General features: G+C 44.2%; 1 protein-coding gene across 1 annotated transcript; it reads right to left on the reverse strand.

The window, feature by feature from the left end:
* Positions 1 to 295: 295 nt before the first annotated feature.
* MRPS17 (mitochondrial ribosomal protein S17) lies at positions 296 to 11,722 on the reverse strand. Its single transcript, XM_082246307.1, has 3 exons — positions 11,623 to 11,722; positions 3,825 to 3,967; positions 296 to 683 (listed from the first exon to the last, which is right to left on the reverse strand). The coding sequence occupies exons 2-3, from the start codon at positions 3,945 to 3,947 to the stop codon at positions 384 to 386; spliced, it is 423 nt and encodes a 140-aa protein (XP_082102433.1). The 5' UTR covers positions 3,948 to 3,967; positions 11,623 to 11,722; the 3' UTR covers positions 296 to 383.
* Positions 11,723 to 13,222: the final 1,500 nt, after the last annotated feature.

The following is a 13,222-nucleotide window of genomic DNA, read 5'->3' on the forward strand; positions in this document are numbered from 1 at the left end:
AGAGGCTGAGCCGGGGTGCCGGCCCAGGCATGTGGGTGGATCGCGAACATATGGTTGCGATCTTTCCCGAGCCTGGACCGGCTCTGTGATGTTAGCGGACAGCAGTCTGCTAAAAACTGGTCACAGGAGTGCACAACGAACTGTACTGCTGTGATCCACAGAAGAAGTACAGCCAAACGAGCTTTGGGTGTACTTCTCTTTTAAAGTGGTATTAAAGGTTTGAGTATATATATTTTTTTTAAATAACAAACATGTCATACTTAAAGATTGGCTACAGTTAGAATAAACCAATGTGTTAAAATGTAGGAAAAAATATTTTAATTACTTGTAAATGACAACAATTAGACATCATAGACACCGGTATTGTACACAGAGGTAAGTCTTCAGGAATCAGCCTTCTTTTCTTCTTGACTACTTGACTCTGCTGAAAGGTGGATGCTCTGGAGCCTTTTATCAAGGCTATTCACATCAATGTCCTCTAAACTTTCTTGAAATGTGGTGCCTGCGCACAGTTTTCCAGTGAGGGGGTCAACCACTCTGCCCACTTTGAATATGATTTCAGCCAGTTCATGCTTGACATGTTTACTCCTCCTTTCAGGTAGGGCTTTCAGCAGTACAATATCTCCCACTGTGCACTGCTTGTGGGCATCGTGAGCAAAATAGGTCTTCCTGTTGTTGTAATACTAGACAAGGAAACAAGAGACAGCCGTTAGCATTCTGTGCTCAACAATTTCTCATATACAGGCAACGGCCTACCAAAATTTATAAAAGAATTTAAAATATATATGAGTTTAGCTCGTCATATTTTTTTATGGTACAGCATTGCCAAGATTACAACTTATTTGGTTGCTACACAGCGCATCAACATACAGGGGTTGATTTACTAGAAATGTAGAGTGCAAAATCTGGTGCATCTGGGAAGAGTAGCCAATCAGCTTCTAACTTCAGCTTGTTCAATTAAGATTTACCAAAAAAAAAACTGGAAACGGATTGGTTTCTTTGCAAAGCTGCACCAGATTTTGCACTCTCCAGGTTTAGTAAATCAACCGCACTGTGTCAAACAAGTATATATGTGTTTTCCCATTGGTGGAGTAGGTTTACATACAGTTGTTAGGTTACCATATACAGGCATTGCTCAGAGTTGTGAGTGAACAGCAGGGTTGCCAGCTATTTTTATGAACAAGTGACTTAATGTTTGCATCTGTCCGTGAATGTCCATTATGGACATGCAGACTGCTTGTTCATAATAAACATTCATGAAAAGAGGCAAAAATTATAGATTTAACAAACGGTTCGTAAATTTACTGAAAGTTGGCACCCCTGGTGAACAGTGCTAGAAACATCCTGTGAAGAAATGTTTCTTGTGTTCAATGGAGGTAGTGGTAAACGTAACAGAGGGGAAATAAAGGAGAAGTAAAAAGGTGGAGAGGATGGGAAGTGGGGCCTTTTTCCTCCCCAAATTCTAAGGGAATCCACAAAACTTAACCACATCCCGCCCGGCCTATAGCAAAATTATGGCTGGCCGGTGGCTTTCCTGTTCTGACTGGACATCATATGATGTCCTTCAGAACATGGCACTCGTGTATGCCCTTGAGGGAGAGCAGCGCGATGATCGGTGGTGCAGTGTGTCATTTAGACACACAGCATCTCTGATCGCGGTAAAGAGCTTATAACGTTGGCACTTTACTAAGTGATCAGCAGTGTCCAATCACAGCTGATCACAGTGTAACTAGGAAGTGCTGGTTATTGGCATTCCTATACTCACGCTGAAAGCATGCGAGTAGCGGAGAGCCGATAAGCAGCTCTCCTGACAGGCGGGGATCTGCACTGATAATCTGATGTTCACCAGTGATGCCTATCAGTGACTCCTCATTGCCGACCATCTGTGCCCATAAAGGCTGCCCATCAGTGCCCATAAAGGCTGCCCATCAGTACTGCCTATAAATGCCCATCACTGCTGCATATTAGTGCCTCCTCATGAGTGCCTGTCAGTGCAACCTCATCAGTGAAGGAGAAAAAATTACTTATTTACAAAATAGTAAAAAAAAAAAAATATATATTTTGACATTTTCAGTCTTTTTGAATTTGTTTAGCAAAAAATAAACTCTGTGGTGATTTAACACAGCCAAAAAAATAGCTCCATCTAAAAAAAATAACTTTTTTTTGGGTACAGCATTGCATGACCGCGCAATTGTCATTCGCCGAAAGCTGAAAATTAGCCTGGACAGAAAGGTGTGTGAAAGCGCCCTGTATTAAAGAGGCTAAAGTGGAACTTTACCCATAACAGTTCGATAACAAATAATGTTCTATAAAAAAAAAAACATGCATTCTAATTTAATATTTACGCTATCAAAGTGTGTGCTGTACAGTGCCTCCAGTATTTTTCCTGATTCTTCTGGCTGGAGGCCACCATTTTGTTGAAGCCTGGAAAAGTCACTTCCTTATTGAAATCTCTCTCCCTCTCCTTGGTCTTAAAAATTTGTTCTGTCACCTCTCCTGCTTTTATTTTATATCTCCCAAATCTGTGTCCCTGCCACACAGCCCCTGTCATTCCTGTTGCTTTCTTACCCCTTAAACCCAATGTCAGCAGATCAGCCTCTAGTGACTCTGATTTTAGAAACAGTGCTGAGAATAGATATCAACTGAGCATGTGCAGAGTGAGAAAATGTATTACTGGATTTTAACCAGTAAATGCATTTATTTTAATGATTTACATAGTTCTACCAGCAAAGGGAGCCAGTCTAAAGTGATCTTTTGGGACCTAATTTTCTGACTAAAGTTACAATTTAAAATAGATAGCAGTAACTGACAAAATCAGGTGGTTTTAGTGGGCAATCCAGGGTGCCCAGACTCTACTGCTGCCTACCCTGACTGCTTCAGTAGCAAGGAAACAAAGCGCCCCCTTAGAAGTGGTTCCAAAGGCATGCTCTGCTTTAAGCTTCTGTATGCAGAACCCCACCCCCACATACTTACCCAAGCTCAATCTCAATCCAGCACTGTGCCCAAGAGTAGCAGCAATCTCCACTCTCTCTCTCCTCACTGGACAGAGAGGGAGCAGTGGGAGCCAATGGCTCCTTCTGCTGTCTAACACAGCCTGTGAGGAGAGAAAAGGGGACAGGGCAGAGCCACACTCTGTGTAAAGGACACAAAGAGCGCTTCTCAGGATCAAGCCCACACAAGTGCTACAATAACAAGCGGCCTATGGGAGTTCTCGGCTGGGTGGAGGAGCCAGAATTTCCAGAGGGGGACCCAAGAAAGGAGGAACAGGACTGCTCTGTGCACAACCATTACACAGAGCGGGTATTACATGTTCATTATTTTAAAGAAAAATAGGTTTACAATCATTTTAAGAATCAAGAGTACTGGATTCCCTTTGCACTAAGCGGGTTGAGCCTACATTTCCAATGTGTATATGTAGGGGTCATTGAGGGGCAACCACAGTATGGAAAGGGAGCAAAGAATCTGTTGGAAGTGTTGGTTTCTTTATGGTTTTCAGCGGCCAATTTAATCTACTACTACAGGAAAGTGCAGCAGGATAGGAGAGCATCCAAGTTTTTTGTAGGTAGCACTTTATGGTAGACACGTGAGCTTGGGGCCTTAGACTAGAAGCTACTTAAGGGCAGGAACTGATGTGAATGTACATTATATAAAGCTCTAACTAACTTGTTGGTGCTATACAAACACCTGTACTAAATAAAATATATTTTTACTGGGCATCTGTATTATCCAAATACCCAGTATGAGTTTTTATATTTACAATTTACCCAGAAAACATCCAAACAAGCGAAAAGTGAGCGAGTAAAACAAGAAACGCACATATTTACCTTTAGTAAGTAGGTGTCTAGCACCATTCTTGTCACTCTGACTTTTGCTGTTTTTGCCATGCTTGTGCCAATCACTTTTCCTACAATCCATTTGGCATGGACTGAAGCACGTACACCAGACATGGCGATAGGACAAACTTTATCTAAAACAAATAAATAAAATAATATATTATATATACGCACACACACACTCAATATGAATTAAATGATTCCTGACAAGTAAAATAATAAGGTAAATGTCAAAGTGATCCAGGAAATATTGATACTTTATTAGAAAGTCGACTCAATTTACCGGACTTTTATTCTTATATAAATTGCCCATGATTCCTTGCAGCTCTACTAAGCAGGACTTTAAAACATCTCCTGGAAAGACTAGAACCTTCTGCTGCCCATTTGATGGTGAAGAGCAGGGAAATGCAAACTGTGGCCCTCCAGATGTTGCAGAACCACAAGTCCCATGAGGGATAGCAAGACTCTGACAGCCACAAGCATGACACCCAGAGGCATGATGGGACCTGTAGTTTTGCAAAAGCTGGAGGGCCACAGTTTGTATATCCCTGATGTAGAGCTTTCCCTCAGATCTTATCGCTGCACACTTGTTTTCAGGTGACAGTCTTACGGGCAGTTAAAAATGAAAACCTGTGACTAAAGAAATATGGGATCTACAGATGGCAAAATTCTAAATTGCCTTTCTGCATGTTTGTTTCGAATAAAAGACTTAGTCCCTATTCACACTAGCGCGACTTGTCAGGCGACTTGGTGGCCTGACAAGTCGCGGTGGGTCGCCTGCCATTGATTAGCACAGGACCCATTCTAATAGGAGCGACACAAGTCGCTCTGACTTAGAAAAAGGGCCCTGTACTACTTTGGGGTGACCTGGAGGTGACCTTCATTGACTTCAATGATATGAAGTCCGTGCATGTCGCGCCTTCACAGGTCGCCCCAGCAAGTAGCGTAGCCCCTGTGTGAACGGGGTCTTAACACAGTGATGCTGGGATCAGGGTGACAGTCATGGAGTGTATTTGAAAACAATTCAGTAATTGCAGCTTACATATTTCCCTTCTCATAGGATCCCTTTAAAGGCTTGTTCACACAGGCAGCCAAGGGGTGGTAAAAGCAGGCAAATAACCACAATTTTACTGTCCCTGACTGCCAACTAAACACAGAAATACAGCCTCTTAGGTCTGTACACATGCTGCAATCAGGATGCTTTGCAGCCCTAAAAAAAATAAATAAAATAAAAATAAAAATAAAAATAGCATGTCATATTCAGTGGGCAAAACCCCCGCTGATCTCAACCCATTCAAATGAATAGGGTTGTGCCTCACTTGCACTGCAACTGTGTGCAATGCGCATGTTGGGTTTGCTTTGCGCAGGTTAAAACAGGTGGTGAGGAGGCAACATATCGCCTCCTCCTTGCCTGTCAAATGCCCTGTGAAAAGATAGAATGGAGTGGTTATAACAGACATGTAATTACATGTATGGATGAAGATTTCCGCCATTTTTCTTGGCATTTAAGGAATTTAAGTCCATGGCCTGGATTAGGGCTTGTTCATAGTAGGATACAATGTGCTTCAACACACACATTTTTCTGCACTGACGCAGACTATGTTTGCTAAACCTAATGGGTTGTAAATAGAGGTGCACAGAATGGAAATTTTGGTGCTGAAACCAAAAATGCAAAATGCACTTGCCCAAAAATGACAGTTTTTAAAAAATATATAATTGTATTATATGTGACTTTTTAAATAATATCATGAATTTAAATTAATATGAATTTATTGTTGGCCATTATTGGCACCATTCGCATAAGAAACGCGCAAGAAAAAATGTATCCCTTTAAATTCTATTTATGTCGTCACACTGGTCCGTAGCGCTTCTGTTGTGGTGTTTAAAATCTTGTATGCTGCATTTTTGGTCACTTTAAAAAAAAACACTGCACCTCCACGCTGCAATGCATTGATTGAATACACAGCAAGAACGCATCAATAACGCACCTGTGTTATGTTTTTGATGCAGTTTTTCAGTCACATGACCTATGAAAAACAAATCATAAGCGTGGCAAAATCGCCACAAATTTGCAGCAAAATCATGTTCCTGGCACCTTTTTTTTATTATCGGCAAAATGACGATCACACCATTTTCTGCCGATAAGTTTTAGTGGTAGAAATTTCAATGCATCTCTAGTTATAAAGAACAACACGTGAAAATATAATTTCTACCCAATACTTTTGTGCCATGGTGTGCTGTAACACAGCCGCGCTCTTCATGTACAGTGGAGCGTCATTCAAAAGGTCTGGCTCCAGCCTCCACAATACATTAATAAGTGAACGAAGTGCCACTTCATGTTTAATTGTGCATTGCTGCAATGTCTTAACCATTGGCTCAAGATTAGAGAGCCCCATAACATAAGATTTGTTAGTAACAACTGGATTTAGCAGAGAGAAGCCAATAATACTAGCAAAAAAAAAGTGCACTGTAGAGAGCCCCGTGATCATATATAGGAGGATTAAAGTGTACAGCACCCAGAAGCCACTCTCCGAATAATCATTGTCAGATCAATGATATTGAATTTATGGTTGTAGATACTGTATGCGCATTTATTGATAGAGCAGGAAAAATCTGACAGATAATTGGCCATGGCCAACTATAAGTGTTCACACTTGATTCATTTTTCTATACTGTATGTATCATGTAATGTTGTATCATGTATGTATGTATGTATGTATGTACAGTGGGTACGGAAAGTATTCAGACCCCCTTAAATTTTTTACTCTTTGTTATATTGCAGCCATTTGCTAAAATCATTTAAGTTCATTCTTCTTCCTCATGAATGTACACATAGCACCCCATACTGACAGAAAAACACAGAATTGTTGACATTGTTGCAGATTTATTAAAAAAGAAAAACTGAAATATCACATGGTCCTAAGTATTCAGACCCTTTGCTCAGTATTTAGTAGAAGCCCCCTTTTGATCTAATACAGCCAGGAGTCTTTTTGGGAAAGATGCAACAAGTCTTTCACACCTGGATTTGGGGATCCTCTGCCATTCCTCCTTGCAGATCCTCTCCAGTTCTGTCAGGTTGGATGGTAAACGTTGGTGGACAGCCATTTTTAGGTCTCTCCAGAGATGCTCAATTGGGTTTAAGTCAGGGCTCTGGCTGGGCCATTCAAGAACAGTCACGGAGTTGTTGTGAAGCCACTCCTTCGTTATTTTAGCTGTGTGCTTAGGGTCATTGCCTTTTTGCAAGGTAAACCTTCGGCCCAGTCTGAGGTCCAGAGCACTCTGGAGCAGGTTTTTGTCCAGGATATCCCTGTACTTTGCCGCATTCATCTTTCCCTCGATTGCAACCAGTCGTCCTGTCCCTGCAGCTGAAAAACACCCCCACAGCATGATGCTGCCACCACCATGCTTCACTGTTGGGACTGTATTGGACAGGTGATGAGCAGTGCCTGGTTTTCTCCACACATACCGCTTAGAATTAAAGCCAAAAAGTTCTATTTTGGTCTCATCAGACCAGAGAATCTTATTTCTCACCATCTTGGAGTCCTTCAGGTGTTTTTTTAGCAAACTCCATGCGGGCTTTCATGTGTCTTACACTGAGGAGAGGCTTCCGTCGGGCCACTCTGCCATAAAGCCCCGACTGGTGGAGGGCTGCAGTGTTGACTTTCTACAACTTTCTCCCATCTCCTGACTGCATCTCTGGAGCTCAGCCACAGTGATCTTTGGGTTCTTCTTTACCTCTCTCACCAAGGCTCTTCTCCCCCGATAGCTCAGTTTGGCCGGACGGCCAGCTCTAGGAAGGGTTTTGGTCGTCCCAAACGTCTTCCATTTGAGGATTATGGAGGCCACTGTGCTCTTAGGAACCTTAAGTGCAGCAGAAATCTTTTTGTAACCTTGGCCAGATCTGTGCCTTGCCACAATTCTGTCTCTGGGCTCTTCAGGCAGTTCCTTTGACCTCATGATTCTCATTTGCTCTGACATGCATTGTGATCTGGAAGGTCTTATATAGACAGGTGTGTGGCTTTCCTAATCAAGTCCAATCAGTATAATCAAACACAGCTGGACTCAAATGAAGGTGTAGAACCATCTCAAGGATGATCAGAAGAAATGGAAAGCACCTGAGTTAAACATATGAGTGTCACAGCAAAGGGTCTGAATACTTAGGACCATGTGATATTTCAGTTTTTCTTTTTTAATAAATCTGCAACAATGTCAACAATTCTGTGTTTTTCTGTCAGTATGGGGTGCTATGTGTACATTCATGAGGAAGAAGAATGAACTTAAATGATTTTAGCAAATGGCTGCAATATAACAAAGAGTGAAAAATTTAAGGGGGTCTGAATACTTTCCGTACCCACTGTATGTATGTATCTTCAGTGAATGCCTTTTTTGCTCTCTCTGTAACATGTATGATTACAACGCTTATGTTTTATACATGTTACTGACATGTGGTAAAAAGTTCATATCGATATAACCTTTAGAAATATATTTACCTAGAGAAATGGTGATGTGTTCAATACAAAATTTTACCGCTGTATCTCTAGGAGACGATTTTTTTTTGTACTGGAATGTGGACTCCTATGTACTCTAAAATTACTAATGTTCCTTAACCACTACTGGAACGGAAGGTTTTCCCCCTTAATGACCACGCCATTTTTTGGGATTCGGCACTGCGTTACTTTAACTGGAAATTGCACGATCATGCGACGCTGTAGCCAAATAAAATTGATGTAATTTTTTCCCCCACAAATAGAGCTTTATTTTGGTGGTATTTGATCACCTCTGTGATTTTTATTTTTTGCGCTATAAACAAAAAAAGAGCAACAATTCTAGAAAAAAAAAATCCTACAGAGCAGTCCCCTTTCCATTACAGTGCCCATCTTACAGAGCAGTCCCCTTTCCATTACAGCACCCCTCCTACAGAGCAGTCCCCTTTCCATTACAGCACCCCTCCTACACAGCAGTCCTCTTACAGAGCAGTCCCCTTTCCATTACAGCACCCCTCCTACAGAGCAGTCCCCTTTCCATTACAGCACCCCTCCTACACAGCAGTCCTCTTACAGAGCAGTCCCCTTTCCATTACAGCACCCCTCCTACAGAGCAGTCCTCTTACAGAGCAGTCCCCTTTCCATTACAGCACCCCCTCCTACAGAGCAGTCCCCATTCCATTACAGCACCCCTCCTACAGAGCAGTCCCCATTCCATTACAGCACCCCTCCTACAGAGCAGTCCCCATTCCATTACAGCACCCCTTCTACACAGCAGTCCCCATTCCATTACAGCACCCTTCCTACACAGCAGTCCCCATTCCATTACAGCACTCCTCTTACAGAGCAGTCCCCTTTCCACTACAGTGGCCCTCTTACAGAGCAGTCCCCTTTCCACTACAGTGGCCCTCTTACAGAGCAGTTCCCTTTCCATTACAGTGCCCCTCTTACAGAGCAGTCCCCTTTCCATTACAGTGCCCCTCTTACAGAGCAGTCCCCTTTCCATTACAGTGCCCCTCTTACAGAGCAGTCCCCTTTCCTTTACAGTGGCCCTCTTACAGAGCAGTCCCCTTTCCACTACAGTGGCCCTCTTACAGAGCAGTCCCCTTTCCACTACAGTGGCCCTCTTACAGAGCAGTCCCCTTTCCATTACAGTGCCCCTCTTACAGAGCAGTCCCCTTTCCACTACAGTGCCCCTCTTACAGAGCAGTCCCCTTTCCACTACAGTGGCCCTCTTACAGAGCAGTCCCCTTTCCACTACAGTGGCCCTCTTACAGAGCAGTCCCCTTTCCACTACAGTGGCCCTCTTACAGAGCAGTCCCCTTTCCACTACAGTGGCCCTCTTACAGAGCAGTCCCCTTTCCACTACAGTGGCCCTCTTACAGAGCAGTCCCCTTTCCACTACAGTGGCCCTCTTACAGAGCAGTCCCCTTTCCTTTACAGTGGCCCTCTTACAGAGCAGTCCCCTTTCCTTTACAGTGGCCCTCTTACAGAGCAGTCCCCTTTCCACTACAGTGGCCCTCTTACAGAGCAGTCCCCTTTCCACTACAGTGGCCCTCTTACAGAGCAGTCCCCTTTCCATTACAGTGGCCCTCTTACAGAGCAGTCCCCTTTCCATTACAGTGCCCCTCTTACAGAGCAGTCCCCTTTCCTTTACAGTGGCCCTCTTACAGAGCAGTCCCCTTTCCTTTACAGTGGCCCTCTTACAGAGCAGTCCCCTTTCCACTACAGTGGCCCTCTTACAGAGCAGTCCCCTTTCCACTACAGTGGCCCTCTTACAGAGCAGTCCCCTTTCCACTACAGTGGCCCTCTTACAGAGCAGTCCCCTTTCCACTACAGTGGCCCTCTTACAGAGCAGTCCCCTTTCCACTACAGTGGCCCTCTTACAGAGCAGTCCCCTTTCCTTTACAGTGGCCCTCTTACAGAGCAGTCCCCTTTCCACTACAGTGGCCCTCTTACAGAGCAGTCCCCTTTCCACTACAGTGGCCCTCTTACAGAGCAGTCCCCTTTCCTTTACAGTGGCCCTCTTACAGAGCAGTCCCGTTTCCTTTACAGTGGCCCTCTTACAGAGCAGTCCCCTTTCCATTACAGTGCCCCTTAGGGTCCTTTCACACGAGCGATCCGATCAGATCCACCTGTCAGTTTATTAGGCGGATCTGATCCTCCATGCATCCCTATGGGGCAGCGGATGTCAGCGGAGACACCTCCACTGACACCCGCTGCCATCCGTATCCGATCCTGTCCGTGAAATCCGGATGGAAGGAAACCATATTTTCCATCCGTCCAGGGGATGGGATCGGATGAGAGCGGACAGGCGGTCTGCTCTCATCCGATTCCCCCATAGAGATGAATGCGGCTCTGACACCTCCCTCTCCGCACACAGAGCGGAGAGGAAGCTGTCACCTGCCTGCTCAGCGGGGATCAGTGTATCGATCCCCCGCTGAGCAGCACAGATCCGTCTACGGAGGTGGACCGTGTGAAAGAAGCCTTACAGAGCAGTCCCCTTTACATTACAGTGCCTCTCTTACAGAGCAGTCCCCTTTACATCACAGCCCCCCTTTCCAATACAGTGCCCCCTTTACAGAGCATTCCACTTTACATTAATGTAAAAGGGGCACTGTAATTTAAAGGGGGCTGTGATGTGAAGGGGAACCGAGGAAAGACTCTGTGAATAGCCCCCATTCCCCTGGAAAATTGGCTGCCATGAAACGGTTTCCTAGTGCCAAAAACTTTTGGGGGGGGGGCAGCTGCCAATCACTGTACTAGTCTGTGCTACAAAAGTGATCATTGCTATCTAATAGGGTGTGTGCTGAGTGGCTTCCCCCTGTATTCTGACTACAAGGGGGTCACTTACTTAGTATTGCGCCAATTCACAGAACGTCTTGTATTATTTTCAATGAATAGATGAAGGAATTCTCTGATTGGATGAGATGGGGAGAGAGGTCATCATTAGTTTGATTGGAAAGGCAAAATGTAAACACATTTTTAATCTGCAATAATGAATGGATCCTGTGTACTGATTACTACTCACAAGGACCCATTTATTATCTGGATTAATAGACAATATATCTTTATACTAAAATACAATAAAAGTCGTGCCCATATAAATAGACTATTGGGGGGGATGTATATACTATAGCAGAAGATTATCACATGGTGGTGACAAGTAGCAGATCTCACTGTCAGTGTGATACACACACAGCATAAGGAGCTAGCCAGCTCCATACACAGAAAACACACGCAGCATTCCTCATTGCAATGTACAGTTCTACACCATAACCCCTCCAAACTTCACTCCTCCTCACCTGCCCTGTCTCTCCACTCTGCTCTTCCCGTCCCTCTGACCTCTGTCGCTTCTATTACGTCACTCACCCATCAGACTCTGCTAGGAGATCTGCAGCCATGTGTTTCCTCACAGCGCCCCCTGCTGCTTATTTTTTATATTACATGTCAGTACTGCAAGCAGGGAAGTGCAGCTCAGAAATGTAAGCTTTCATTTATTTGTTTTTTATTGAAGAGACACAGCAAATTCAATATAAATGTTGAGAAACAGATTTTGACTTCACTCAGCCACATCCGCATATAGGCATGAAAAATTTTATAGCATGCACACCAGATTTTGTTCGGCCGAAAAGTCGGAGTCGGTTGTCGGAAGCATCATACTAACAAGCCGAAAATCGGCCGATCGGACGTTGGCCGAAAATTCACGGCCAACTATCGATGCGTGTGTCTACGAGGCATTAGGAGCAAAACTAAATTTTAGACAACAAAATCCTAATTCAACAACAGGTCAGTCTAATTATTAAACTGGTGTTTAGCAGACAGTTGATTATAAAAAGGAGTTACTTAAAGCGGAGTTCCACCCTGGATTTTTTTTTTTTTTTTTTTTTAATACCCCCGGGACAGTCAGGGCTAGTACATTCCACAATGGCTAGCCTCTGATCTGTCCCGGGTTGCACTTACCTGTTAGGACAAATACTTACCTTGAAAACGTCTTGTCCAGCGCTGCCATCTCAGACGTGGGCAGCTTGAAGCCAGCGAGATCCCCTTCGGCGTCTTCTTCCGCCTTCTTTGGTCCCACGATGCTCTGCGCCGGCCCCGACGTCACTTCCGGGTCGCGCGCGTCATCCCTCTACAGCTTCTGGGCATGCCCAGAAGCTGTTTAGAAGGGGATGACGCGCGCGACCCGGAACTAACGTCGGGGCCGGTGCAGGCGCAATGATTTCTGGGAGCTATGACGTTCAGCTCCCAGGAATCATTGCAGAGCCAGGAAGTGACGACGGGCCGCGGCCGAGGAAGGAGGAAGAAGGAAGTAAGGTAAGTATTTTTTCTTCGCTACGAGGTAAGTAAAAAAAAAAAAGATATGCGATTATCCATTTCTTTTTCAGGTGACCCGGAGCGAGAAGATGGAGGTAAGTATTAAATTAGGGTGGAACTCCACTTTAAGGCTGGATTCACACTAATGCGTTTTTTCACGCTTTTTGCAGAAATGCATTTTATTTTATAACATGGGTTCCTATGGAACACGTTCACATCAATGCAATCTTGTGCCTCTGCATTTTTGGAAAGGGTCGGGGACCTTTTTTCCTGCAAAATGCAGCATTTTGCATGTAATAGACTTCAGTGTCTGATCACACTAGTGTGATCCCAGACATTGCATGTGATTCGCACCTATTGCTGTGCAGATCACATGCGATGTCTGTGCAATGCGATTTCAGCCATACAAAATGTATGGCTGAATTTGCATTGCTTTCGCACCAAAATGGTGCAGGACCCATTTTTTGGTTCGCACTGGAATCGGATTCCATTCCTGCACCATTTCAGAGTTCACACTGTGATCTGCTAACCAATATGGGGGTGTCATTACGTTTACATTGACACCCCCAGCGATTTGCAGATCTCAGT

Source organism: Pelophylax lessonae (assembly GCF_965119305.1).
Source record: "Pelophylax lessonae genome assembly, chromosome: 2".
Taxonomy (NCBI): Eukaryota; Metazoa; Chordata; class Amphibia; order Anura; family Ranidae; genus Pelophylax; species Pelophylax lessonae.